The sequence below is a fragment of the Aotus nancymaae genome, unplaced genomic scaffold, assembly GCF_030222135.1.
Source record: "Aotus nancymaae isolate 86718 unplaced genomic scaffold, 86718_ANA_hifiasm-v0.15.2.pri h1tg000057l, whole genome shotgun sequence".
In the NCBI taxonomy this organism is placed as follows: domain Eukaryota; kingdom Metazoa; phylum Chordata; class Mammalia; order Primates; family Aotidae; genus Aotus; species Aotus nancymaae.
In genome coordinates, this window is record NW_026988471.1 from 60,726,180 (window position 1) to 60,753,801 (window position 27,622).

Sequence of the window (27,622 nt, forward strand, 5' to 3'; positions counted from 1 at the left end):
CAAAAAAAAAAAAAAGATAATTCATTAAAACTTTTTGTTTTTTGTCTGGGCATGGTGGTTCATGTCTGTAATCCCAGGACTTTGAGAGGCCAAGGCAGGTGGATCATTTGAGGTCAGGAGTTCAAGACCAGCCTGGCCAACATGGTAATACCCCATCTCTTCTACTAAAAATACAAAAAAAAAAAAAAAAATTGCTGGGCATGGTGTCAGGCACTTATATTCCCAATTACTCAGGAGGCTGAGGCAGGAGAATCGCTTGAGCCTGGGAAGTGGAGGTTGCAGTGAGCAGGGATCACGCCACTGCGTTCCAGCCCAGGTGGGAGACTCTGTCTCAAAAACAAATAAATAAATAAAAATTGGGGCACCTTTTATTCAGTATTATAAAATAGTGCTACTTGTACTTGTTGAGTAGTTTGATCCTAAAGTCAGTTCTCTTATCGACATGGTGGTTCACATCTGTAATCATCTGTAATCTCAGCACTTTGGGAGGCTGAGGCAGGTAGATCACCTGAGGTCAGGAGTTCGAGACCAGCCTGGCCAACATGGGGAAACCCTGTCTCTACTAAAAATACAAAAATTAGCTGGCTGTGGTGGTGGACACCTACTCAGGAGGCTGAGATAGGAGAATCGCTTGACCCCAGGAGACAGAAGTTGCTGTGAGCCGAGATGGCACTATCGCACTCCAGCCTGGGCAACAGTGAGACTCTGTCTCAAAAAAAAAAAAAAAAAACAAACCCAAAACTCAAATCTGTTCTCTTAACCATTATGTTATGTAACAGATATTTTTATACACACAAACACACCCAACAGATTAGAAAAGTGTAGTAAGTATACTTGCATATCTAAGTTTTACCAGCCATTTGTGTCGGCTATTGATTTTTTATCCTGCCAGTAGTGCTTATTTCATTTTGTCTATATTTAACATATGGTAGGAATATGAAAACATATGTGTCTATTTCAAGACTCCTAGAAAACTATGATAGTATTAACAAAATAATATCATAGCTTTCTAGGTTACAAGTTGCTGTGATCCCAGCACTTTGGGAGGCTGATTAGCCGAGCGTGGTGGCGCATGCCTGTAGTTCCAGCTACCCAGGAGTCTGAGGCACAAGAATCACTTGAGCCCAGAAGGCGGAGGTTGCAGTGAGAACAGATCCCTGCACTTTAGCCCGGGTGACAGAGTGAGACTCTTTATCGAAAAAAAAAAGTGTAAAAGCATGGCAATGATTTCATGGATGTGTACACTTTATTATGTGCAGTTTATTGTACATCACATACTTCACAGTAGTAAAGAAATGGTAAATAGTAGTAAAGTATTAAAGAAATGGTCACAATGAAAATGACTGATATTGCACTTTAATCCGTAAAATCCTTTTTAATACAAATATATGAAGTCAAGAAAAGTTGTAAAGAATAAAGTAAACAATAATAGAACCTAGACCCAGCAGTAAAATATATAGCCCACATCCTACAGGAAATGTTTTTGTGAGGATTGGATCCTTGGTTAGTACTTATGCCAACTTCTAGGTCAGTGTTATTTATGAAATACTTTACTAAATCAGGTTCCCAATATTTAGAATACCTATAGGCACCCACATCAAGTTGTTTTCATACTGCTGACATTGGACGAGCTTGTGAGAATTAATGATCCTAGGATATCAAGAAGTTGCTTCCAAGAAGGGTGACCAGATTTTTGTTGAACTCTGGTGTGTTTGTATGTCTATCTGTGTATCTAGGGCAACTAAAGTACTGTCTTCAGTTTATGTCATTTTAAAGCAGTAGTTCTCAACCATGGTCATACATAAGAATCACATTCAGAGCTTTAAAAATTTTAATGCTCAGGCCATACCCCAGACCAATTACATAAGAATCTGTGGAGATTGAACATAGGTTTCATTATTGTTTAAAGCTCCCCGATGATTTCAGTATTCAGGGTTGAGAACCACTGTGTGAAAGGTAGCCAGAATAATTGGATTTGATGTGTTAATAGAACTTGGTATCATATTTTTACAACAAGAATTCAGTATATGTTGGCATATTGCTTCTACTTGACATAATTTGTGGAGTGCTTGAGATTACTTATTCAGGAACTAGTAAAGGTGGGTTTCTTTTGTTTCCCCCACTCCCCGTTTAAATTTCTCTCTCCTGCTCACTTTGTCTGTATTACTTTTCTTTGGTCTAAAAAGTGCTTTTGAAAATCAGCAGCTCAGTACATACATAAACTTGTTTTCTAAACCACAATATATATTGTAATATCCTTTAGGATATGAGGAAGCCAAAGTAGAGAACTAACTAAGGCAGTATACCTTTATGGAAATCTGCAAAGCTAGAGAAAATAAACAGGAACTACTGACCCAATTACTTTGCTTATAATGAATGTTTTTTCCAACAGAAGTAAAAATTTTGCAAAAATAAAACATGAATCCATTGTAAAAACATGCAGAAAGCTTTAAGGTGAATATTTTATGTCCAAAAGATGAACATCAAGTGCTTTACTTGTGAGACTGAAATCCTGTCATAGATGGCCATAAATCACTGTGGGATCCAAGCCATGAGGACTGTTGGAATCTAGCATATGTCTTTAGAAAAATGTTGTATTTGCTCACCTAACACCATTGTTGTGTTTTTCTTTCTTGGAACTTCAGAAGAGATTACAATAAAAGTGTTTTCTTTTTTTAAACACTAACTGGGGAGAAGGGATGGTAATTTATACCTTTAGTGGAATCTCATTTATGCTTATTTCTTTTTTTTAAGATTGAATTTGGGTATTTTATAAAGATGTATTGGGTTTTCTTTTATGACTTCTTGTTCTCTAAGACCAAAAGGACATTTTGTGAGGAAACATTTAGACTCAGTCTCGGTACTGAATTGTTCTTGCACATACATTTTAAGATGCCCCACATGTAGAGATTATAAAACATAAAGCTATTTTCTTTATCGTGTTTTATTTATTAATGGCAAATGATACTGTCTTTTCTCAAGTAAGTTTTAGTTCAAGCACTTCTCTAGTTTGGGGTTGAGTTTTCAGCAGACCTACAGAGGAAGACATGTTTATCTTTTCTAATCTAGTTGTTTTTTTTCTAACCAACTCATATGCTCACTCCTGTCATTTATAAGCAATTAGATGAGGGCGATATGCACTGATTATACTTTACAGAATCAAAATAGGTTGGGCTCTGTATTAAAAACCCAGCAATTTTGTCTGAAACATAGATAAACCCCTAATCTCAAGGGAAGTTATTCATTTATTTTTAATTTCTAAAATTCCTTTTGAAGGAAACTAAATATAATCATGCACCACATGACATTTCAGTCACTGATGGATCACATATAGGATAGTGGTCCCATAAGATGATAATACTGTATTTTAAAGGTACCTTTTCTATATTTAGATATGTTTAGTTACGCAAATATATAATACTTATCATTGTGTTGCAGTTGCCTACAGTGTTCAGTACAGTAACACGTTGTACAGGTTTATAGCCTAGAACCAATAGGCTATACCATATAGCCTAGGTGTATAGCAGGCTACACCATCTAGGTTTGTGTAAGTACACTCTATCACGTTCACACAATGAATAGCCTAATGGCACATTTCTCAGAATGTATTCCCCTCGTTAAGCTACGCATATGCTTAACTGATCTCCTTTTGTAATTCTAGCTAGTAAATAAGGAGCAATAATCTGCTAAAATCTATAATTAATAATTCATTTATGGCTGGGCGCAGTGGCTCACACCTGTAATACCAGCGCTTTGAGAGGTTGAGGGAGGCAGATTTCTTGAGCCCCAGGAGTTTGAGACCAGCTTGGTCAACATGGTGAGACCCCGTCTCTACAAAAAATATGAAAATCAGCTAGACGTGGTACTGCACGCCTGTAATCCAAGCTACTCGGGAGGGTGAGGATTCCTGTGTCCAGGAGATTGAAGCTGCAGTGAGCTGTGATTGTGCCACTACTCTCCAGCCTGAGTGACAGAGTGAGAGTGAGACCCTGTCTCTAAATAACTAAATAAATAAATAAAATCAATTTATATTGAACTTGGTCATGTACCATTGTAGCTTCACAAGGCTGAGGAATGTCACCACTGCTATCTGCTTTGTGTCGTAAGGGAAGCAGAAAAGTTGCATGCACACACACACACTTTCATACAAACACACACACAAAAACATATATATATGCACCTGTGTATGTATGTAAATACATGGAGAGATGTAAGGGTTAGCAATTAAATAAAATGCCATTTTATTTTATCAACATTCAGTCACCATTTTGAGATCCTGTTGCCTTACTCCAAATAGCTACTAAAGGGAACTTAGATATCGTGTTTGGTTATATACGCTGTAATGCAAGCAATACAAATTTGTTTCTGTTAATTCTTATATTTAAGATTGATTTTTACTTTTAATAATGTACTAAAGGAAAGCCTCCAAAGAAATTAGTGAAACTAGTTTCCTGATAGACATTCAACCATCCTTTGTCGGTAGGGGTTGATAAAATTTAACAACTTGAAGATCCTTAAATCAGTTTAGAATACATTTTTATTTTTATTTATTTATTTATTTAGAGACAGAGTCTCCTTCTGTCACCCAGGCTGGGGTGCAGTGGTGTGCTCTCAGCTCACTGCAGCCTCCACCTCCTGGTCTCAAGCGATTCTCCTGCCTCAACCTCCCAAGTAGCTGGCACTACAGGCATGCACCACCACACCCAGCTAACTTTTGCATTTTTAATAGAGACAGAGTTTTACCATGTTGGCTAGGCTGGTATCGAACTCTTGACCTTGAGTGATATGCCCACCTCGGCCTCCCAAAGTATTGGGATTACAGGTGTGAGTTACCGTGCCAGGCCTAGAATACTTGAAAACAGATTAAAGGAATTTCCCATTTCATATTTTATATCAGATTTAGAACATGGAATTTATTTAAACTCAGTTAGTGGCACCTCCATTCTTCCAGTTCATATCTTTCTGTTTTCTTATACTCACATCCTTTCCACCATCAAATCTTGCTTAGTCTATTTTAAAATATATCTAAAATTTGAACACTTCTCACCATCCCCAACTACTTTGTTTAGGTCACCATCACCTCTCTCCTAGATTATAACATCCTCCTAACTGATGTCTCTGCTTCTGCTTTTCAGTCTGTTTTCAACACACAGCATCCAGGATGACTCTGTTAATACGTAAGTCAGAAAATATGTTTATGGCTTCCCAACTCACTCCAGTGGCTTTCTACCTTAGTCAGATTAATAGTTCTCTCCCTTACTTTGTCTACTCTAGCTAGACCCACTGGCCTTGTTGCTAATTTCTGGAACATGCCAGGGATCTTCAGGACCTTTATACTTGCTCTTGCCTCTCTCTCAATTTGTCTAACTCTAGATATGGCTAGCCTTTTCACTTCCTTAAAGTCTTTTTTTTTAAAAAATCACCTTCTCATTAGGTCTTCATCAGCTACCTCTCTAAAAGAGTTCTCCATGTCCTGCTTTATGTTTTTTATTTACAGTTTACAGTGTATAATATGATAAATTATTTAAAGTGTACAATTTAATTAATTTTGGCTGGTGTACATGTCTGTGAAAACACCATGACAGTCAAGAACCAGACCATGTTTCCCACCCCCTAAATGGGGACTGTATCCCTTTACAGTCATCCATAATTTGTGGACAACTGCTGGTCTGCCTTTTGTTACTTTAGTTTTCTTTTTTTCTTGTCACTTATTACTACCTAACATACTATTTTACTTATTAATCTTGTCTGTGCTCCAGATTAGCATTTAAGAGGACAAAGACTTTTTTTTATTGCTGTATCCTCAAAGTCTAGGAAGCCACCCAGCACATGGTGTTCGGTTAATATTTCTTGAATGGATAAATCACATAATTCACTATAAAGCATCTCCTATGTGTCAGACACTGCATAGGAGTTGAGGATGTATCAGTGAACAATACAGACAAGTTCCTTATCTTATGGAGCTCACAATGAAAGAAAGTTAATTAGTGTAAGAGATTATATCTGAGATGGAAGAGCTTTGCTCAAGATGGAATGGCTGTCTTTACCCAGGAAGTTGAGGAAGGCAGTTCTTAAGAGGTGACATTTACATATGATTTTTCTGACATCGTAAACTTTCTGATCCAGAGCTGAGAATCATGAAACAAGAACAACAAAAAAGTTTATACAGGCACAATGGATTCTCTAGAGTTTATGAACATATCTTTGCATTTAACACATAGATGTATGGCTGGGTGTGGTGGCTCTCGCCTGTAATCTTGGCACTGTGGGAGACCAAGATGGGCGGATCACTTGAGGTCAGGAGTTCGAGATCAGCCTGGCCAATATGGTGAAACTCCATCTCTACTAAAAAATACAAAAAAATTAGCTGGGTGTGGTGGCCTATGCCTGTAATCCTAGCTACTTGGGAGGCTGAGACATGAGAGTCGCTTGAACCTGGGAGGCAGAGGTTGCAGTGAGCCAAGATTGTGCCATTGCACTCCAGCCTGGATGACAGAGAAAGACCTTCTCTCTCTCGCTCTCTCTCTCTCTCTCTGTCACACACACACACACACACACACACACACACGACCTTTGGCAGTGATTTAGTACAAGTCCCTGGTGATTGTCATTTTTTTCTCACTATCTCCTACAATGTTGGTTTTCCATTTTTTCAATTCAACTCACTGGCAGTAAGAAGTAGCAAGAAGCAAATTGGCAGAAAAGCTATTATAAGCAAAAGGAAGATTCCCTTAGCTAGTGATTCAAAGCATCACTATACGTCAGACTCACCTGAGGAGCTTTAAAAAAAAAAATTAAGATGCTCAGACCCCACCTCAAAGTAAGGGGCTTTGTTTTGAGTAAAGGAAGATTTCTTCTCTGAGGTGAGCTGAGCTTTAAATGACAAGAAGGAGACAGCCCCAGGAAGATCTGAGGTGCAAAATATAGGCAGAGGGAGCAGCCAAGGCAAGAAATTAGCCTTGTTAAGAATTTTTAGTGTAATGGGAATCCGTTAGAGGGTTTACTAAAGATGTAAAGGTGAAGATGTGATGTGATCTGTGTTCTAATAGGATTACCTTGATTCACTTATGGAGAATGGATTACTGGGATCTCAGTACTGGGATACTGGGATATTGAGGAGATGGGAGAGGAGGGGATTACTCATTACTGGGATACTGAGATCCCTGGGGGAAAATATCACTAAGATTGGAATTGCTTTTTTGCACATTAAAAGCAATTCTCTTTTGCTTCAGAACCTCTATGTGATGGTAATTAGATGAAATGGGATTTCAAGGAAAAACAAAATACAAGACAAAGAAAAGAAAAAGTATTATCCTTTTTTCTCTTAATAAGCTGAAGTATTCAGAAGCCAATGGAGCCAATATTAATATTCCACTCCAAAAAATAGTAGAAATGAGTTTACGTGGACTTTTCACAATCTCCATTACACATTTCCATCTCTGTTTCTCATTTATGACAGTTCCCTTCTTTTAAAAGTTTTTTTTTTTTTTTAAATATTACGTTCTGAAACTTGTTTGTCAAAGCCAGGGATAACTAATAAAAATCATTATTGTAGCGGGAAATAAGTGAAAGCAGGAAGCCACTTACAGGGGCTGTCACAGTGGTCCAAGTAAGATAACGTCAAGGAAATAGAGGTAGTTTTAACAAAGTGAAGTGAGCAGGTAACGGGTATGTTTTGAATATGGGTGAGTTACTTTGAGTTGATTTGGAAGGGATGTAGAAAATGAGAGAAAGTGAGGAATTGGGGATACACCTTGTTTTCTCTTGTGAGACTATGTTAGCATAATTTGGTAATTCTAGTGATTGTTAAACCGTCTTATTGCAATGTTGACTGTCTAATATGCAGCTTGAGTTTTTTGATAGCTATAATTACCCCTTTCACTTGGGGAAAAATATAAAAGAAATTATTTAACATTTGGCAGTTAAGAAAATGTTGTTTGTGCTGAAGTAATTTTATTTTTAAAACTTTCAGCTTACAAAGAAGATGCACTTGAGATTACTGAACATAAATTTTATATAGGCTTTAAAAGAAAATCATTCTTATGATGTCCCCTTTCTTATGTGTAATATACTCAATAAAATGATTTAAAGAGGAAGAGAGAGAAAAGTGAATGTCTTTGCAAACTCATTGACCCTGTGAGAATAGGGCTTTGGCACTGCTGAAGTCCTCAGCCTCTGTCTAGTAGCTTGCCAGGACGCAGCCCTGGTGTTGGACTTCTTTCAGCTGTTCAGGCTGTCTGTTTCTATTCTTGCAGACAGATGGGGTGCTTGAGAGGAAGCCAGAAAGCCAAGCCTTAAGAGACTTGGAAGCAATTTTTGGATGTAAGTCCCTTGTCCTAAACTCAGGGTAACAGTGTATCCTGCCCAGCAATGTTGAACTGCCTGTGTTAGTCTAGTATGTGTGTACTGGCTGGTTGGCTCTGGGCTTCATTCCATGTATGCCACTTCTCTATTGCCAAGATAAATGTAGAAGACCTCTGGCCCAAGCCCACCCATAGTACTTAAAATAAAATTTTGGTAAAATATACATAACATAAAATTTTACCATTTTAACCATTTTTAAGTGTACAGTCCTGTGGTATTAAGTACAGATGGTTTTGGGAGGCCGAGGCGGGTGGATCACGAGGTCAAGAGATCGAGACCATCCTGGTCAACATGGTGAAACCCCGTCTCTACTAATACAAAAAAATTAGCTGGGCACGGTGGCGCGTGCCTGTAATCCCAGCTACTCAGGAGGCTGAGGCAGGAGAATTGCCTGAACCCAGGAGGCGGAGATTGCGGTGAGCCGAGATCGCGCCATTGCGCTCCAGCCTGGGTATCAAGAGCGAAACTCCGTCTCAAAAAAAAAAAAAAAAAAAAAAAAAAAAAAAGTACAGATGGTTTTCTTTTTTAAGAGATGGCAGTCTTGCCACCCATGCTGGAGTACAGTGGCATGATCTTAGCTTACTGTAGCCTCGAAGTCCTAGGCTCAAGCAGTCCTCCTGCCTCTACCTCCCAAGGCACTGGAATTACAGATGAGCAACTGTATCTGACCTGTCCACGATGTTATACAACCATCACCACTATCTATTTCCAGATCTCTTTTTTCTTTATCCCAAACAGAAATTCAGTACACATTAAACAGTAACTCCCAATTTCTACCTCTCTTCAGTCCCTAGTAACCTCTTTTCTACTTTGTGTCTCTATATCTTTGCCTATTTTAGGTACATCATATAAATAGAACCATACAATATTTGTCCTTTTGTGTCTGGTTTATTTTACTCATAGTGTCTTCAAGTTTTATCCATAGAGTACATAGGTAATACATATCCAGGATTTCATTCCTTTTAAAGGTTGAATAATATTCCATTTTGTTTATATACTACATTTTGTTTATCCATTTATCTTTTGATGGATATTCGAGTTGTTTCCACCTTTTGGCTCTTGTGACTAATGCTGCTATGAATGTAGATGTACAAATATCTATTTCAGTCTCTGTTTTTAATTCTTTTGGGTATATACCTAGGAGTGGACTTGTTGGATCATACGATAATTCTATCTTTTAACTTTTTAAGGAACTGCCAAACTATTTTCTACAGCAGTTGCTCAATTTTATGTTTTTTTCCAGAAGTACATGAAGGTTCCTATTTCTATACATCATCACTAACACTTGTTAGTTTCTGGGTTTTTTTTTTATAGTTGTCATCCTAATGCATATAAAGTGGTGTCTCATTGTAGTTTGGAGTTGAATTCCTTAATGATTAGAGATGTTGAACATCTTTTTATTTGCTTATTGGGTTTGCGCCCCTACCCCCGCTTTTTTTTTTGAGATAGTCTTGTTCTGTCTCCTAGTCTAGAGTATAGTAGTGTAGTCTTGGCTCACTGCAGCCTCTGCCTCCTGAGTACAAGCGATTCTCTTGCTCAGCCTCCCGAGTAGCTGGGATTATAGGTGTGCACCACCACACCTGGCTAATTTTTGTATTTACGGGGTTTCACCACTTTTGGCGAGGCTGGTCTCGAACTCCTGACCCTCAGGCGATCTGCCTGCCTTGGCCTCCCAAAGTGCTGGGATTACAGGCATGAGCCACTACACCTGGCCAGGTTTGCCCATTTTCAAAAATCTTTTTTATTTTTCTTTTTTTTTTTTCTTTTTGTCTCTCTCTCTCTTTTTTTTTTTTTTTCCGAAACAGGGTCTTGCTGTATTGCCCAAGCTAAAGTGCAATGGCACAGTCTCAGCTCACTGCACCCTCTGCCTCCCAAGCTCCAGTGCTTCTCCACTTCAGCCACCTGAATGGCTGGGATTACAGGTGCACACTACCATGTCTGGCTAATTTTTTGTAGAGATGGGGTTTTGCCATGTTGCCCAGGCTGGTCTTGAACTCCTGGGCTGAAGCAAGCCACCACCTCAGCCTTGCAAATTACTGGGATTATAGGCATGAGCCACTGAACCCAGCCTTTTTAAATTTTTTTTCTACATCAAGCACCTCAACCCATTTTATTCACTTTTATTATTTTTTTGTTGTTGTTGTTGAGTTGTAGGAGTTTTAAAAATATATATATTCAGGATATCTATCACATGTCAGATATATGGATTTGCAAATATTTTCTCCCAGTCTGAGTTTTCACTCCCCTCCAGATCTTATCTTTTGATGCATAAAAGTTTTAAATTTTGATGTGGTCTTGTTTATTTTTCCTTTTGTTGCCAGTGCTTTTGGTATCCTATCCAAGAAGTCATTGCCAAATCCAATGTCATGAAACTTTTCTTCTATATTTTCTACTAAGAGTTCTACAATTTTAGCTCTTAGACTTAACGTTTGAGTTAGTTTTTTCATATGATATGAGGTCATTCTTAAGATTTTGTATGGATTTTTAGAAAATGATTTATGCTGCTAGGGAAAAAAAATAGGACTTCTGAATTTGAAGCTGATAAGTTGCAAGTTTATCATGTTTCTGAACTTTCTAGATAACTCTGTGCAATTAATTAAACAGAGTTCTGTAGTATCACCCAAGACATTAATGAGTGATAAATGCTAGGAACCAGCTCAGATTAACTGCCAAATAAGCTAAACTTTCTTTTTATTGCCAGAGTTATTAACCTAAGTGGATTATAAGTCAATAACAGAGGAAATATATCTTAACTTTAATAAGCCATTCTATAGTCTTGTGGATACAGTACAAAGGCCTGAACTGAATTATGATAAATCTAGTGAATGCAACAGTGTGGATCACAAAATGAGTTTGATCTTTCATCCTGTGATACTGGCCTCCCTCAACACACACACTTCCTTAGTCTAGAGAAAACAGCCTAGTCTTCTAAGAATATCATTTAAAGGCTGGGTGCAGTGGCTTATGCCTGCTACTCTAACACTTCTAGAGGCCAAGGCAGGCAGATCACTTGAGCTCAGGAGTTTGAGACCAGCCTGGGCAACATGGTGAAACCCTATCTCTACAAAAAATAAAAAAAAATTAGCAGGGCATGGTGATGCACACCTGTAGTCCCAGCTACTTGGTAGGCTAAAGTGGGAGGGTTGCCTGGGGCCAAGAGTTTGAGGCTGCAGTGAGCTGTGATCCTGCCACTGCACTATAGCCTGGGTGACAGAGCAAGATCCTGTCTCCAAAAAAAAAAAGGAAAAATGAAGTGTCTCTTGGCCGTGTGGCTCTGTTCATGTACTTCTTTAAAAAAGGTGACTTTAGTCCAGGCATGGTAGCTCATGCCTGTAAGATCCTAGCACTTTGGGAGGCCAAGGCAGCAGGATTGTTTGAGGCCAGGAGTTCAAGATCAGCCTGGGCAACACAGCAAGACCCCATCTCTACAAAAAAAAATGTTAAAGATTAGCTGGGCATGGTGACATGCACCTGTAGTCCCAGTTACTTGGGAGGCTGAGGTAGGAGGATTGCTGGAGCCTGGGAGATTGACGCTGTAGTGAGCCATGACTGTACCTCTGCACTCCAGACTGTGTCAGAGCATGACCTATCTCAAAAAAAAAAAAAAAAAAAAAAAAAGTCTGACTTTATGTGGGGGTAAGATCATGGGTAGCAGGTCCATACTCATCTTTTCAGGTACTTCTGTCTTCCCAACACATATATATTGACAAAAGGTGGATTCTTATTTTCCCTGCTTAGGTCACATGGCACATAGCTACCGATGGAGAAGTCACTGTTTATTAGAATTAGGGTAATTTAGGGAAGGTGTAAATTGACAGCTGACACCACAGGGAATAGGTGAGGAGCAGTTCACCAAAGGAATTAGGCATTGTGGACAAACAAAACCAATATGATATAAATGTACTTTTGTCAAAATAGGAAACTGACAGCAGTACTTTGTTACTAACTCCAGATTTTATTTCTATTTCAGCAGTTTTTCCATTCATATTCTCTTTCTGTTCCAGGATCAAATCCAAGCTACCACTAAATTGTTAACTTACTAAATTGTACTTACTTATGTCTTCTCAGGGTCATGTCAGATCACTGTTACAGTTTTTCATGAACATTATGGTATTTTCCAGATTTATTGAGATATAATTGGCAAATTCAAATTGTATGTATTTAAGGTGTAAAACTTGATGTTTTGATATATATGTACATTGTTAAATGACCTTGACAGTCTTGAAGAACACTAGCCAAGTATCCTGTAGGATGTCCTCTGCTTGTCTGTTGTTTTTCTCATGGTTAGACTGGTTTATAGGTGTCTTAGTGTGTTTTGTGCTGCTATAACAGAATACCTGAGCCTGGATAATTTATTGAGAACAGAAATTTATTTTCTCATAGTTCTGTAGGCTGGGAGTCCAAGATTGAAGTGCTAGTAGCTTTGGTGTTTGGTGAAGGCCTGGTCTCTGCTTCCAAGAGGGTGCCTTGAATACTGCATCCTACAGAGGAGAGAAACACTGTGTCCTCACATGGCAGAAGAATAGAAGAGAGCAAATCCACACCTGCAAGTTCTTTTCATAACAGCATTAATCCATTCTTGAGTGGAACCCTCATGATCTAAACATCTCCCAAAGGGCCCTACTTCCCAACACTGCTGCACTGGGGTTTAAGTTTCCAACATATGAATTTTGGGGGACACATTCAGACCATAGTAATGGATTTTGGGAAGGAATACAACAGAGATGAAGTAACTTTCTTGTCACACCATGTTAGGCAGTAAATGCAATCCACATGTCATCACTGTTCATGTTATCCCTTACCACTTGGTTAAGGTAGCGTTTTATCAGATTTCTCCACTGAAAAGTTACTATTTTTCTCTCTCCCTACTCTATTCTTCGGAATTTATGTTTTTATTATTGTTGAAACAAGTCAGTCCAGCCTGCACTCAAGAGGAGGGAAGATTGGCTCTACCTTTTGAAGGAAATGTCAGAGAATATATTAACATATTCTAAATCTCCATAGTACACTCTTTGGCCACAGATTATTTATATTCATCCCACATGCAGAATATACTCACCCCCTCCTAATATTCTGCAGAATTCTTATTTATAGCATCAGCTTACAGTCCAGGATATTTTCATCTAAATTAGGTCCAGTTTGGGATGAGGCTCCTCAGGTGTATGCCTTTTCAGATGCATCATCTTGGATCTTACCATCTCCTCAGGTGTAGTTTCTTAACTTCAGCTCCTTGAGTACATTACTTCTCTATGTGAAGACCTGTGAAACTAAAGAGGCATATTGCCCCACACATAACCAAGATTCAATGGTTGGGCAGATCTGTGATACCTAGTGTAGGCATTCTTGTTCAAACAGAGGGAAATGCTGGTACAAAGGTGTTGTTACTTCACACCATTTCTGAAGTTCAGCTGGGCACAGGTTGGTAATTCCTTTATTAAAATTCAGTTCTGGAAATAGTTCTTTATGGCTCTTAACTTGACCTCTGGCTTTTGTTTCCACACTCTGAGTTTTCTTATATTTTCTGTGAAAAGCAGGAAAGTAGGCTTTTTTTTGCAGCTGTGTAGATTCCTCTATCCACTTCCAACCTGTACATGTTTGGGAGTCCCAGGCTTTTCATTTTGTGCTGTTTCTGTCTCTTTCAGTCCACATGAGCAGTGTTTCTGCCAATATAACTTTCTTCAAAACCTTATGGGTGTCCTGTTAATATTTGGGCTCACTTCATTCGATAGAAGTCACACCTAAAAATCTCTTTGAGATAAGCCATTCTTGTTCTTGAGATTCCGCTGAGAGGCAATAGCTCTTAGCTACTTAGAACCTCTACTCTTTGGCTGGGTGTGATGGCTCATGCCTGTAATCTTAGCACTTTGGGAGGCTGAGGCAGGCAGATCAAGAGGTTAGAAGTTTGAGACCAGCCTGACCAACATGGTGAAACCCCGTCTCTACTAAAAATACAAAAATTAGGCATGGTGGCATGTGCCTGTAATCCCAGCTTCTTGGTAGGTTGAGGCAGGAGAATCACTTGAATCCAGGAGGCGAAGGTTGCATTGAGCCGAGATTGCGCTGTCTGCCTCCAGCCTGGGCAACAGATCGAGACTCAGTCTCAAAAAACAAACAAACAAACAAACAAACAAACACTCTACTCTTTGATTAAAATAATCTGCAAGTCACACCATTAAAATCTTTAGGAGGCCTTTTGTCTGGCTGAATAGTACTCAGAGGCATCATCTTAAATCTTATCAACTTTGAATTTTGTAGCTGTGTTCTCAGCCACATCTTTTATATCATGTTTTCTTGACAGTGCTTGGGATTTGAATTTTGCTGGGAAGCAATTTTTTATTTTAGTAATTTTTGCATGTGAGAGACGGGAAATCTTCGAAAACAGCAAGTTCTGGCTCCTTTTTGTTGAACTGCTCTTGAGATATTTATTAGGAATTTGGAAATTTGAGTCTGTGTTACAGTGGTGGAGACTTGGCAAAATGAGAGGTCTGGGAGTTTTGAGGATTTGTTCAGTGGAAGTTGAAGTGAAGAGATTATTGAGGAGCAGAAGGAAAGCTAAGGGTAGAGCATTGAGAAATGTGTATCTGTAATAAGCAAATGAAAAAGAGAGACGGAGTTGGAGGAGGTCAAAGACCAATTGGAGAAATGGAAAGTCCAGGATCAGAGAAGTACTGACAGTGGCTCTGCCTCCTCACTTTCTTAACATGGTTGTTTTGGTGGAAAGTTTTCCAGTTTCTCTTCATAATAAACTCTTTGAGTCAAACAAATTAATACCTTTTATATCTTAATGTTTATGTCATTAGCTTTTGTATTAAGCTGAAGAGTGAAAACACCACTACAGATGCAAAGTTGAAGGGCAAGACTGTATAACTTTGCCCTGTATAATCATAAAGAATGCCATGGGAAAGAATGCTTAAAGTCATACATGCTTTCAAAAACTGGTTTGTCTTTTTGTTGTTGAAGTTTCAGAGTGTTTTAATATACTCCTGATATTAAACTCTCAACAGATACTTGATTTGTGTTTTCTTTTGTAGAATGTCTTTTCACTTTCTTGATAATGCTCTTTGATACACAGAAGTTTTTAATTTTTATAAACTCTGATTTGTTCCTCTTGTTTATGCTTTGGTGTCAAATCTAAGAATCTGTTGCCAAATCTGATTCATGAAGATTTATCCCTATGTAACTCTTATGTTTAGATTATTGATCCACTTAGAGTCAGTTTTTATATAGGGAGTAAAGTAGGGATTGAACAAATTTTCTTGTTTTATTTTATGTTATTTTTATTTATTTATTTATTTTTGAGATGGGAGTCTCACTCTTTCTCCCAGGCTGGAGTGCAGTGGCTCAATCTTGGCTCATTGCATCCTCTGCTCCCTGGGTTCAAGGGATTCTCCTGTTTCAGCCTTCTGAGTAGCTGGCATTACAGGGGCCTGCCACTGCACCTGGCTAATTTTTATATTTTTAGTAGAAACAGGGTTTCACCATGTTGGCCAGGCTGGTCTCCAACTCTAGACCTTGTGATCCACCCACCTCGGCCTCCCAAAGTGCTGGGATTGCAGGTATGAGCCACCATGCCTGGCCTTGTTTAATTTTTTTTTTAAGAGTGTGGGAATCCCAACCAGTGAATAATGTCTGTTCTTATACATTGAGGACAGATAGTATACAATCCAGGTTTTAGGAGATTTTCTATAATGTACTTTTTAACTCCTCTGTCCAAGAAAATCGTTTGACCCTAGTTCCTGGAATTTGTTTTGTTTTTGCTTCTTTTTTTTTTTTTTCTTTTGAAGTTTGATTATGAAGGAGGGTAGTTCTAGAAATTGTAAGTTAGATATTTTAGCATGAGTCTTCTAATACTATTTACTGGTGCTTCTTTTTATTTTTTTTTGCATCAAGCTGAGACCTGTGTATGTTGAGGCACTTGGTGAACAAACAAATCATAACGGTATCTTTAACAATGTTTGAATGTTGTCTTTGGTATGTGTTTTAATTCTAGTTTCACCTCCTTTTTTTTTGTTGTTTTGGCCAAATCAGTAGCTGCATATCACTTTTTTTTTTTTTTTTTTAGACAGAGTCTTGCACTGCCATCCAGGCTGAAGTGCAGTGGCGCGATCTCGGCTCACTGCCACGTCTGCCTCCCAGGTTCAAGTGATTTTCCTGTTTCAGCCTCCTGAGTAGCTGAGATTACAGGTGCCCACCACCACACTCAGCTGATTTTTTTGTATTTTTAGTAGAGACGGGGTTTCACCATGTTGGTCAGGCTGGTCTCTAACTCCTGACCTTGTGATTTGCCCACCTTGGCCTCCCAAAGTGCTGGGATTACAGGCGTGAGCCACCGGGCCTGGCCTATTGTGGAATTTATGTGATAGAAAATTAGAAATAGCTGAATGCCCAATAATAGGGAAATTAAGGGGAAGGACAAGAGAATACTATACAATGGTTATATCTACCCTATAGAATACAGTCATTTTTTTAAAATCATGTTTTTACAGATCAATATTGGAAAGTGGTTATGAAATAATGTTCAGTGGAAGTAAAAGCAAGATACAGAGTTGCATATATAGTATAATCTAAACTTTAAAAAATGTTAATTGTGATAAACTACATATAATACCATTAATAACATGTTGGTATATTCACAATGTTGTTCAACCATCATAATCCAAATTTAATAAATAAATATTTTGCATAGGAAAAAATACCACAAGAAAATACATGAAAGGTGTTCACAATGATAATTTTTTTTGTTTTATTTTTTGCTTTACTGTAACTCCAGCTGGAGTGCAGTGGTGTGATCTCGGCTCACTGCAACCTTCGCCTCCCAGTTTCAAGTGATTGTCCCACTTCAGTCTGCTGAGTAGCTGGGACTACAGGCGCACACCACCATGACAGCTAATTTTTTTTTTTTTTTTTGTGTGTGTGTGTGTGTGTGTGTGTGTGTGTGTGTGTGTTTAGTAGAGGCAAGAGTTTCACCACTTTGGCCTGACAGGTCTTGAACTCCTGACTTAAGTAATCTCCCGCTTTGGCCTCTCAAAGTGCTGGGATTACTGGTGTGAACCACTGCACCTGGCACATGTCTGTAGTTTTTTCTACCCCTCAGTAGTTTCCTAATTTTCTGTAGTGAAAATGCTTTGCTTGTTTTCTTTTTCCTAAAAAGATATTCAGCCTTAAGGTGGTTCAAGGAATGATTGCATACATGAATAGTTGAAGCAAAAATGGCAAAATTTTAGCGAGTATTGAACTTAGTTGTAGGTACATGAGTGTTCATTGTCTTTTTCTCTTTTTCTTTGAGACTGAGTGTCACTCTGTCACCCAGGCTAGTGTGCCATGGCACGATCTTGGCTCACTGCAACCTCTGTCTCCCAGGTTTAGGTGATTCTCCTGGCTCAGCCTCCCAAGTAGCTGAGACCACAGGCGCATGCCACCACGCCTGGCTAATTTTTGTATTTTTAGTAGAGACAGGGTTTCACTGTGTTGGCCAGCATGGTCTGGAACTCCTGACCCTGTCTGCCTGTCTTGGCTTCCCAAAGTGCTGGGATTACGGGCATGAGCCACTGTGCCTGGCCCCACTGTATTTTTCTTAAAAGAGTTCTGTTTGAAAAAATTTTATAACAACGTTTTATTTATCATTAGCTGATTATAGTGGCAAAAAGGAAAAAGTTTTAGAGCAGACACACACACACACACACACACACACACACACATACACACACACACATACACCCATTCCAAGCTTCAAAGTAGTAGTATTTCTTCTTTCTCTTTCCCTTTCCTTTTCCCTGTCCCTGTCCCTGTCGCTGTCCCTTTCCCTTTCCCTTCCCCCCTCCTCCCTCCCTCCCTCCCTCCCTCCCTCTCTCTTTCTTTCTCTTTCTATTTTAATCTTTTTTATATTTATTTTCCTTATGTGTTTATTTAAAAATACCAAACAAAGGACTAGAGGGCTTGAATAATTCATTTTTGGCATGTGTCCAATAAAGTACCCTACCGAGTTAGATTAATAAAAATATTAAGAAATTGAATGAAGTTTGGAATTGAGCTTGTTCGTAATATTTCCAGGTACTTTCTTGGTTGTTGAACAATATTCTAAAAATGACCATTTTTAAAATGATTGTTTTTAGAATATTGAAAATGGTGAGATTGCCATTTTACTCAGATTTTCAAATTTATGAATAAACATGTATATTACTATTTTCTGATTATAAAATGCTCTTCATGTTTGTTTTATTCTGTAATTGACAATATTTAGGTGATGAAGTTGTAGAAGAAATCTGCTGTGTTTGCGCTTAAATCTGATGGAGGCACTATTTTATGGTAGTTCCTCTTTATCCTAGGGTAATCTGTTCCAAGACCCCCAGTGAATGCCTGAATCCACAAGTAGTACCAAACCCTGTATATACTGTTTTTTTTCCTATGCATACATGTCTGTGATTAAGTTTAATTTATAAATTGGATGCAGTAAAAAATTGACAGCAATAATGATGAAACAGAACAATTACAGCAATATGCTATAATAGAAGTTATGTGAATGTGGTCTCTTTCTCTCAAAGTATTTTATTGTACTTTCGGGCCACAGTTGACTATGGGTAAGCAAAACCACAGAAAGTAAAACATGGGTAAACAGGGACTACTGTATTTCTTGTTTTTACTGTGCAAAAAGTAAAGCTAAACCTAGGATCTTCTTCAGTTAAAGGAAATGCTTACCAAGATTGTTAATGTGTTAATTGCAAGCCTGGTAAATTACATTATAATATATGCGATTATACTCTATAGAGTAATATACTATATATACATCCTTTGCTGTTGATGGTTACATTCCAACAAAGTTAAACTGGAATTTTGTATTGAGTCTTTCAGGAGAAACTTTAAGTTATTTATGAATATCTCCAAGTATCTTTTTTGGGACTTAAATGAATTAACAGTTACACAAGACCTTTTCAACCTAACTGGTCTCTTAAGAGTATTCTTTGTTTATAGGCTTCTGTAAATATGTAATGTAATGTTACCTTATGTAATTAATGTAAGCTACCTTATTTTGAAAATTCAGAATATTTGCCTTGTAAGATTTTTTTTTCTATATAAATTTATCTGATGCCATTGGACCTGTAATTTCTTTTTCTCTCCACTCAGTTTTTAAAATTCAAAATATTTGGTATGCATAGGTGGTTAACAAGAAGCAATCATTAATGCTATTACAAGTTCTGTCCTGTTCTTTCTTTCTTAGCAAACTAGAATTTTCCTGTTTCCTGTGCAATCTTGATGCTTAAAAAAAAAAAAAGGCCAGGTGAGGTGGCTCATGCCTGTAATCCTATCACTTTGGGAGGCTGAGTCAGGTGGATCACCTGAGGTCAGTAGTTCCAAACCATCCTGGCCAAGAACCCTGTCCCCACTAAAAATAGAAAAATTAGCTGGGTATGGTGGCACACAGCTGTAATCCCAGCTACTTGGGTGGCCGAGGCAGAAGAATCACTTGAATGCGGGAGGCGGAGGTTGCAGTGAGCTGAGATCGTGCCGCTGCCCTACAGCCTGGAGGACAGAGCAAGACTCTGTCTCAAAACAAAAAAACGAAAAAACAGACTGGGTAAGGTGGTTCACACTGCAGCACTTTGGGAGGCCTAGGCAGGAGGATTGCTTTAGGACCATCCTGGGCAACATAGCAACACCTCATCTCTACAAAAAATTTTTAAAAGGTTAACTGAACATGGTGGTACATATCTGTAGTCCCAGCTACTTGTAAGACTGAGGTGGGGAGATCACTTAAGCCCAGAAGTTAGAGGCTGCAGTGAGCTTTTGATTGTGCCACTGCATTCCAGCCTGGGGAACAGAGCAAGGCCCCATCTCTTTAAAAAACCAAACAAAAACAACCAAACTCAACCCTAAGGGCAGAAAGTAGAGAAGGGATGCTAAGTCAATAATAAAAAAAACTAATGTCATTTGCTTTCTGACAGGTAAGTAAATGATGAATAGGGATGCACCGTTTGTGTGTGTGTGTGTGTGTGTAATTATTTTGTTTGTTGAGTCAGAGTGTTGCTTTGTCACCCAGGCTGGAGTATAGTTGCGCGATCTCGGCTCACCGCAACCTCCGCCTCCTGAGTTCAAGCCACTCATCCGCCTCAGCCTCCTGAGTAGCTGGGATTACAGACAGGCACTACTATGCCTGGCTAATTTTTTTTTGCAGTTTTGATAGAAATGGGGTTTCACCATGTTGGCCAGCCTGGTCTTGAACTCCTGACCTCAAGTGATCTGCCCGCCTTGGCCTCCCAAAGTGGTAGGATTATAGGCATGAGGTACTGTGCCTGGCTAGGATACACTGTTCTTATACCTACTTTGCACTTAGAGAAATGGGCATGGAGAGGTGAATTATCATACAGCTAGGTAGAATGTAGAGCCAGAATTTAGACGTAGGCCTGTCTGACTCCAGTCAGACTTGATATAAAACTCAGCAACCTATCCAGCTACCTGTTGCTGTGTGTATTAGGCCGTTCTTGCTTTGCTATAAAGAAATTCCTGAGACTGGGTACTTTATAAAGAAAAGAGATTTAATTGACTTATGGTTCTGCAGGCTGTACAGGAAGCGTGGCGCTAGCATTTGCTTGGCTTCTGGGGAGGCCTCAGGGAGTTTTTACTCATTGCGGAAGGCAGAGAAAGAGCAGGCACTTCACATGGCGAGAGCAGGAGCAAGAGTAAGAGTAAAGGGTGGGTGGTGCCACACACTTTTAAACAACCAGATATCTTGAGAACTCACTATGGTGAGAACAGCACCTAGTCATGAAGGATCTGCCTCCTTGACCCAAATACCTCCCACCATGCCCCACCTCAAACATTGGAGATTACATGTTAACATGAGATTTGGATGGGGACAGATACCCAAACTCTATCACTGTGTGATCAGTAATCTCTCTCACGTTTAGCAGTTCCTCTCTTGGAACTATACGTTACCCCTTGATACCAAAGCCACTGTATTCTTTAGGGAGATGACATTGTCACAAAAGGTATAGGGCAAACATGGTAGATTCTGGATCCTAACATTCCTAGACTTAAATCCCACTTCTGATAGTAATCAGCCATGTCACCACACCATTATGATCCCCAGATTTCTCATTCCTAAGATTGTATAATAAAATATACTGTTAAAGATTGTTCTGAAAATTAAATATAATACAATGTGTATAAACATGTGTATGTATATTCTTTCCAAAACTTATCTAATATCATTGTAACTTATGATTCCTTTTTATTTTAATCATGATCCTTTTTTGGGTTTCTAATTTCATATTTTCTCTTTTGCTACTTATTTTGATATCACCTGGTTTTGTATATACTTGAATCCTTTTTGTATTTATTTAATGATAACTGTTATCTTAGTACTATTAAGATATGTGAAATTTTTATTCACTTTTCTCAAAAAATCACTAGCCAAAAAGTATAAATTCTAATCATTGATATGAAATAGTCTGGCAGTTTCTTTCTTAATATTGTTTATTATATCTTGGCTAAGTTCTGAATTATGTGTACTATAGGTGTAGCATTCTACATTATGAGCTTGTGTTTCTCTTCTGGCTAGTATAAGAATCAAGAACTATAAGATTTTATAAAATCATGGTTCTAATATTTACTATCTCTGTAGTAATTTGATCTAATGAGTTGACTCTGTTATAACTAATGTTTATAAGAGCATAGGCAATTATTCCACCAAGAATAATTGTTTTGAGTAACATGCCCTACATAGGGCTGTTTTCACTCACAATTTTTGTCATGTAGGTAAAAGTTACTGGCAACATTGGCACATGTCTTTTAGAACCATATTGAATATGGGCATTGCTCTGCATATTTTGGAGACATTTAAATCTTTAGTATAATTTTGTAAAAGAAAAGGACAGCAATGCCTGCAAGTCCCTATTCCTTAATTAATTAATTTTTTTTTTTTTTTGAGGCAAGGTCTTGCTCTATCACCTAGGCTGGAGTACAGTGGTATGATCTTGGCTTACTGCAATCCTCCTCCCTGGCTCAAGCGATCCTCCTGCATCAGCCTCTTGAGTAGCTGGGACTAACCACACTTGGCTAATTTTTGTATTTTTTTGGAGAGACTGTGTCTTGCTGTGTTGCCCAGACTGGTCTCAGACTCTCAGGCTCAAGTGATCTGCCCGCCTTGGCCTTCCAAAGTGCTGGAATTACGGCCATAAGCCACCGTGCCTGGCCTTCTATGCCTTACTTAAAAAATGGGTAATAATAGCAACTAAATTTAGTTCCTAATTTTTATAATCCATGTTAGCCTGTTCAGTGCATTAAAGAAAACAGTGGCGTAGAAAGTCCTCTTCACTTCAGACTTGAGACTCAATGACTACTGTATTTAGGAAGAATAGAGTAGCAACTAACTGCCACCATGGAGATTTTTGCTACCCAGATAACTTCGATGATTGTGGTTTTGTGTAAGAATCTTTGCAGAGAACAGGTTGTCAGCATGATTACTCTGTCTGTCTTTAAGCTTCTGCATAGGTTTGCAGCAAGGTCTTCTTTTTTCAATATGAAAGGAAAGTGTGTTTTTTCTGAGAGAAGATAGATGACAGCTTTCTCTGAACTTTCGCTGGGTAGGGGTGAATCTTGATATACTTTAATATTTTGAAATAATTTAGTGAAACATTACTTTTTTAAAAATTAGTTTTTAATGCTTTATCCAAACTGTAACTATGTCTTTGTAATTCAGAAGCAGTACTGTTCTCCTTCTAACTGAAGATTTTGACAAAACTAAACAGCTTTATCAACCAATTAAAAAAATCTGTCAGAATAATGATGCTGGCTGGGCACGGTGGCTCATGCCTATAATCCCAGCACTTTAGGAGGCCAAGGTGGGTGGATCACTTGAGCCCAGTAGTTTGAGACCGGCCTGGGCAACGCAGTGGGACCCCTTCTCTACAAAAATTAAGCAGATGTGGTGGTGTGTGCTTGCAGTTCTAGCTACTCAGGAGGCTGAGGTGGGAGGATCACTTGAGCCTGGGAGGTCATAATCCATGATTGTGCCACTGCACTCTAGCCTAGGTGACAGAGTGAGACCCTTTCTCCAAAAAAAGGAAAATAAAAAGGATTAAAATAATGTTACTGGCTGGGCATGGTGGCTCACGCCAGTAATCCCAGCACTTTGGGAGGCTGAGGCGAGCAGATCACAAGGTCAGGAGATTGAGACTATCCTGACTAACATGGTGAAACCCCGTGTCTACTAAAAGTACAAAAATTTAGCCGAGTGTGGTGGCACGTGCCTGTAGTCCCAGCTACTCAAGGGACTGTGACAGGAGAATCGCTTGAACCCGGGATGCAGAGGTGGCAGTGAGCCGAGATCACACCACTGCATTCCAGCCTGGTGACAAAGCAAGACTCCATTAAAAAAAAATGCTAATAAAACTATTGGATGGGTTTTTTTTCCCCAAAAGTGTGTTATATTCTAGACATTGGATGGATTGTAAAATTTAATATTACAGTTGTCTTTGGTGACTATTCTTTGAATACATTTCATTAATGAGATATAGTCAAATTATTTTATCATAGTCACTTAAAATAATTCCTGATTTTGTTCTAAATGTATGAACACTTGCTTGATGAATACTTCATTTCAGTTATTTAAGTTCATTTTTATTGTGAGGGTACTGATGTCCTAAAAGCTGCCAGTTTTTTTTCTCTGGGCAGCTTTTATCTAATTGGTCTTTACTTTCTAGTAGCATTCTGGTTGCCAGAAGATAGAGAAAATTGGCTTCACCATCAGTTTATGAGATAGGTAGGAAAATATGGTTCACTCTCCAAAGGCATGCTAGAATTTTCTTTAGCTGCCATATGATTATTTTGTAATAATTATAAATGGTTATAGATACAAGATTCATATATATGAGATACTGCTAGATATCCACTGTACCTAAGAATAGAAATTCTAATAATATTATGAGATGTACATATTGTTTTTTAAATTAGATACCCAAATCTAATTGTTATACTCTTTGGGCACAGTTACCAATTGGTATCAAGGTTACAAGCCCAGGAATACAACAGGATATGTATAGGCATAAAGTTCACAAATTTAGATAAATCTAATTCTACTTTATTAGATTCTAATTTTGTCTTGATATATGGAGGCTTTTTTGCCCCCTTTAAAATTTTTTATTATGGAAATTTAAAACAATAGAGAATATCATAAAGAAAATAATGTAATATACCTGTATTCCTATTACCCAGCTTTATCAGTTGTTAGCCCATATCCCTTCTTGTTTTCATCTATATTTCTTTGCCTACTGGATTATTTTGAAACAAATTCCAAAAATCATTTAATCATTTCAAGAGAAACTTTGTCTCTTTACATATATAACCATGATATACTAACCATTATCACGTAAAACAAAGTTAAACAGTTTCCTCTGTTCTGGATTTTACTGATTGCATCCCACGAAGTTCTGTAGCATGTTTCTCTGAGCCCGGTATTTCCTTTAGATCTAGAAAAGGGTCTCTCAACTTCTCACTGTTGGAATTTTGTACTGGATAATTTTTTTATTGTAGAGGACTGTCCTGTGCATTGCAGAATGTGTGGGAACCAAGTCCTTCACCTGCAGTGGTTTGCTAAAAAATTACTGACAAGAAGCAGATCGATTAATAGGGAAAAAATGGCATACACATTGCTTTAATGTGTATACACAGGAGCCTTCAAAACAATGACCCAAAGATAGAGGGAAATTGTCCATTGTATGCTTAGGTCCAACAAAGTATGGACTGAAGTTGTTAAGAAGCATAATACGCATTGGTAGGATATAGACTAAAAATACTGCTTGTCTCTAACTGTGCTTCACCAGTGAAAGTTGCTGGTAATTAAAATTGATTAACTTATATCTGGTTTTTCATTTCACATTAAACTGAGGAGCCAGAGTATTTGTCATCTTACATTAGGCTCATCTATTCTCTTGGGGCCTGTTGTTTATGGTAAAGTAAATTTTGTTTGATTACTTGTTTTCATGATGCTAGATTTGCATGAATTTCATTTTGAAGACCTGTTCTTTGTGATTACCAGTGGCTTTTAAAATAAAAATAGTTTCACATTCTCAGGAGGGGTTGGAATTTACCTCTAATGAATCACATAGGGAGGGCTTGTATGGTAGGATTCCAGTGATCTTTACTCAGATTATCTCTGTCTGACATCTCAGAGAACATCCACTATCACATTAACGACACTTAGTTGATTGTTGCTTCTGTGAAATGGTCTTTCTGCTCCGTTGGTCTACCTTTCCTTTATATGCCTTTAGCACTTTTGTATGTATAACACAATCTAACACTTCATACAGTTTATTATTTCCCTAAATTTTTGAAAAGTTTTGAGTACAAAATTTTGTGTTATATATCTTGTAATGAACATGTAGAAAAGACTCAGGATATGCTTGTGATTGATTGTCAGGTAATTAAGAACTGTCCAGAATGTATGAATTTTGTAAATTTGCTCATAGGAAGAGTTATTTCAAATCTGACTGTGCCAGACACCACTGACTCATGACCAGGTGTGGTGGCTCACACCTGTAATCCCAGCACTTTGGGAAGCCAAGGCAGGAGGACCATGTGAGCCCAGGTGGCCGAGATCACCCTGGGCAATGAAAAAAGACCCAGTTTCTACAAAAAATGTAAAACAAACAAACAAACAAAAGGCTAAGTGTGGTAGCATGTGCCTGTAATTCTAGCTACTGAGGATGCTCAGGCAGGAGAATCGCTTGAGCCCCGGAGTTCCAGGCTGCAGTGTTATGATCATGCCACTGCACTCCAACATGGATGACAGAGTGAGACCCTGTCTCTAAAAGAAAATAAAATTAAGGAAAAAAAACCCTACAAACCATTGAATCATGGAAATAAAATCCTGTTCTGCTGTTCAAAGCTTCAGGCATGTTCTTTAAAATTGATAGTTGTTTACTTTGGTGGAACCTAATACACCCCTATAGATTTTCTCCTTGCTGCTATTTTTCTATTGGTTCAGCTTCTTTAAAACAGGACATAAATAAATGTACGTTAGCTTACATCTTACATTTAGATTTTTGAACTATTTATGACTTAGCTGTATTTGGTTACTATTTTTTACTAGATTAGAAAAAATGACATTAATTTTACCAGACCTAATTTACTTCTCTTTTTCTTTGGAAACAGGAGTATCTGGCATAAAGAGTAATATCCTACTAGAGATGAATGAGGAAACCATAGTTTGTTTTTATTTTTATTTATTATTATTATTATTATTTTCCATCCCTGATAAAAATTCCTTCAGAGGCTCTCATTATACCTATAATGAAATCGACATTCCTCACATGACCAGGGATCTGGTATTATCTTGCCCTTTTCTCTCTCTCCAGCTTCAAATTTTTTCATTTTCTCAGATTCTTTCTCTGCTAGACAAACTGACTCTCACTCTCTCTCTTTCTCCTTTCTTTCTTTTTCCTCCCTTCCTTCCTCCCTCCCTCCCTCTCTCTTTCTTTCTTTTTTTTTTCTTTCTTTTTTTTTTTAGACGGAGTTTTGCTCGTGTTACCCAGACTCTGGAGTGCAATGGTGCGATCTCGGCTCACTGCAGCCTCTGCTTCCTGGGTTCAGGCAATTCTCCTGCCTCAGCCTCCTGAGTAGCTGGGATTACAGGCACGCGCCACTATGCCCAGCTAATTTTTTGTATTTTTTTTAGTAGAGACGGGGTTTCACCATGTTGACCAGGATGGTCTCGATCTCTTGAACTCGTGATCCACCCGCCTCGGCCTCCCAAAGTGCTGGGATTACAGGCTTGAGCCACCGTGCCCGGCCTCTTTCTTTTTTTTAATGAGGGAAAGAAAGAAAGAGAAAGAAAAAAGGGGAGAGAAAACAGGAGTCTTGCTCTGTTGCCCTGGCTGGAATGCAATCTAAAAATAGGTATTAAAAACCTCTTTTATGCCGATGATTGTGCTTAACAATGGAGACAGGAAGGAATAAGGGAAGAAAATAACAAACAGCCAACCAATATTTCATTTAAGTCTGTGAAATGCTATGCAAATGCTGAAGAGTGATTTACTTCCAATTATTTAGTCACTTTCAAAATAGGTGTAATATGATGCTGAGAAAAATGTATGTTCTGTGGCCCTGGGGTGGAGAATTCTATAAATATTCACTAAGTTTACTTATTCCAGGTCTAAATTCAAATCATAGATGTCCCAATGTGGTGTCAAAAATCTCCCGCTTTTATTGTGCGGGAGTCCAGGTCTCTTTATAAGTCATTAAGAACTTGTCTTATGTATCTGGA

General features: G+C 38.3%; 1 protein-coding gene across 7 annotated transcripts in view; it reads left to right on the forward strand.

Annotated features, from left to right (window-relative positions):
* Positions 1–27,622, forward strand: part of COMMD1 (copper metabolism domain containing 1) — a 239,231-nt gene that overhangs the window by 102,656 nt on the left and 108,953 nt on the right. The window contains exon 3 of one of the 7 annotated variants that reach the window (XM_012477165.3): positions 5,136–5,177. The exons of the other annotated variants lie outside the window; for them this stretch is intronic. Within the exon in view, the coding sequence (XP_012332588.2) occupies positions 5,136–5,165 (30 nt within the window). The 3' untranslated portion in view covers positions 5,166–5,177. The remainder of the gene's footprint in view (positions 1–5,135; positions 5,178–27,622) is intronic. 7 annotated transcript variants of the gene reach the window in all.